General features: G+C 40.1%; 1 pseudogene across 1 annotated transcript; it reads right to left on the reverse strand.

Annotated features, from left to right (window-relative positions):
* Position 1: 1 nt before the first annotated feature.
* Positions 2-1,102, reverse strand: TEOVI_000261500:pseudogene (annotated as a pseudogene). Its single transcript has one exon. A coding segment is annotated over exon 1 (1,101 nt).
* Between the last annotated feature and the right edge of the window lie 1,636 nt (positions 1,103-2,738).

A 2,738-nucleotide genomic window follows, 5' to 3' on the forward strand; every position in this document is an offset into this window, starting at 1 on the left:
TGTAACTGACACATGTGAATCCAGCAGTATGACCCGTGCATGTCCGATTTTCGTTTTTATCAGTTCTCACATAACCAAAAATACCCTTCACCTGATATTTATCCTGTTCCAAATTCACTAAGGCATCAAACTGAGCTAATGCACTTTTCAAAGTCTTTACATTCGATGCAACGTTTTTGTACACACAAGCTTTACTAATCACATCCCATGCCTCAGTGTAATTGTATTTTATGTTGTCTGGGCTGCAGGGGCTGCTATTGCCCTTACAGTAATTTGCCATCATTGTCCAACTTCCATTTTTTGGTCTTCTTATTTCATCTTTACAAGGACAATTGAACCCATTATAAACACTATCACTATATTTGCCCTTACCGCTCTCTTCTTTTTTTTTATCTTCATTATCTTCATTATCTTCTTCCTCTTTCTCGTCTCTTTTCTGCCTCATATCTTCAGTCACATTTATAGCCTCTCCCACACATAGACAGAAAAAGTCATTGATTAGTGTCTTTCCAACCAGCTTGTCTCCATAAGAACCGCAACTCGTGCCTGCATTATCAATACTATTGAACAGCAGTGACTTGTTTCCCCTCATGGCTTTCTCTAGAGTTTTATTCTCATTTCGTGCCACATCCACAGCGTCTCCATACACAGCTTTCAACATATTGTCTTCGGCAGAACGACTTGCATTTAACGCTTTTGTCCTATTCACTTCTATTTCTTCCTTCAGCATTTTCGCCTTTTCAAGCAGTTGTATCATCAACTGATATGCTGTCGTGCTGTTAGATGAATTGCTCGAGCCTTTATTACTTCCAGCGGCCCCCACCACACTGACCATTTCCTCCAACTCATTCAGAATATTAGCTTCTTTCTCACGGTTCTTGAAAGAGGGTTGTGGTGCTTCTGCCTGCGTAATTCGGTAAATTTTGCACAGTGTCTCGAACTCACCAACGTTATGGTACATGTAACTATCGTCGATGTAATCCGTAATGCTTCCCCAGTCAACCATATCAGGCCGCCATTTGTACGACCCCATATCTCCCTGAAAGGAAGGAGATAAAACAGCTGCAAAAAGCCCAACAGCGAACACTATTTCACACCTCATTGTGGCTGTTTTTTTTACTTTTATCAGTTAAACAAATTGGAGAAAAACCTCATCATCGCAGTCATTATTGTTATTGGTAGACGCACTCAACAGACGTATACAATGAAAAATATTGAAATTAATAAGTGCCTGGCTCAAACCAACTACAACAGGACCCAACAAAGAGTAAATCACATTCCAAAACACATTTACATGAGTTCCCTCTCGTCATGCTGGATATCAACATAAAGTTCCTTTACAACTGTTTTGTTTCTCCAATATCTTCCTCCACCAAATTAACCTCCACTACCTTAACTACCATTCTGGCTTGTCCCAATTTTCTAACTGAGTTGCGCTTCTATTTTCTGTATTTCTTCGTTAGTGGCTTATTCACTACCCTAATGTGTACCTGCACTTTCATACTATTTTTTTTTCACATCCTGTACCAACTCCTTTAAACTCTGCTTCTGAGTCCCATTTAGCATATCCCGCTCTTTTCATAAGCACATTGAAAATACTCTTCGTTACTCTTTTTGTGAGCATGTGCAGCTTCCCGTCCTCCATTTTCTTAGACGACACATTGTTTAATATAAAAGTTGTATCTTAAAAATACCATCAGTGGACACTTATTATTGAAGCCCTTGTTATACGGTGACATTACGGGATATAATGTCAGTCACCAACACAAAAAAAACGGCTCCAGAATAACAAGAGACCCTCTTTGTCACCACCCTCGTTAGAATTATTTACCACAATCAAAGATGTCACCATTCTTATAGATACGCTGGTGACAAAAAAGGAGGTCACATACGTAACCATTTATCCTCTCAGTGAACTCTCATCACCTTTACTCCACACAAGTTCGTTACATTAGCAAAAAACAAACGGCAAAAACGCTACTTGGGTTAGCTCAAAATCAAACACTCCATCCTTACAGCAAATACAGAGAGCATTCACACACTCCATTCCCCCACAAAATACAGATGGTGGAGACAGCCACAGTTATCACAACTCACAATTAAGATAACTCAAGCAAAGACACTCCAACGAAATAGAAGACCAATAACACGAAACATGTGAGCACGGACATGCAACGTCTTGCATGTATTTTATTATGGAGTAGGGGGAACGTATCCGAAAGTATTTGCTACACAGTAAAATTACTACTATTAGCCACGGCGCTATCGAGATGTGTCGAGCAGTACCGAAGCACAGTTGCCATAGATTTCGTTGAAAAGTAGGTAGAAAAGAGGTAATGTTGGATAACGTGGCAACAAGCACGGAAGATGGATGGCCAGTAGTAGAGGCAAACATGTTAAATCTACCTTACTGGAACCGTTACTCTAAATGTGACAGAACACAGTGCCTTCATTTGCAACACTTATCACCGCACATATTTTCTTCCTTGCTCGACACATCGGCTTCCAGCCAAACACAAATATGGGAGACTACTGCAACGGTTTCCATTACTAACACTGTGTTTTTTCTGATTCCAGCGGCTTTTCATACACGACCATGCAAAAAAACCAGCCCTTCAAACTATTCAACCGGCAATAATAAAGTGCACTAGGATAGTGCATTTTACTAGCTATTCCGAAAGATGTTTTGCCCTTGTCATTGAGCTTACTGTAGCAATTTATCGCAGTGTTTCGTACCA

This window comes from Trypanosoma equiperdum (assembly GCF_001457755.1).
Source record: "Trypanosoma equiperdum strain OVI genome assembly, contig: ctg_576, whole genome shotgun sequence".
NCBI lineage: Eukaryota > Euglenozoa > Kinetoplastea > Trypanosomatida > Trypanosomatidae > Trypanosoma > Trypanosoma equiperdum.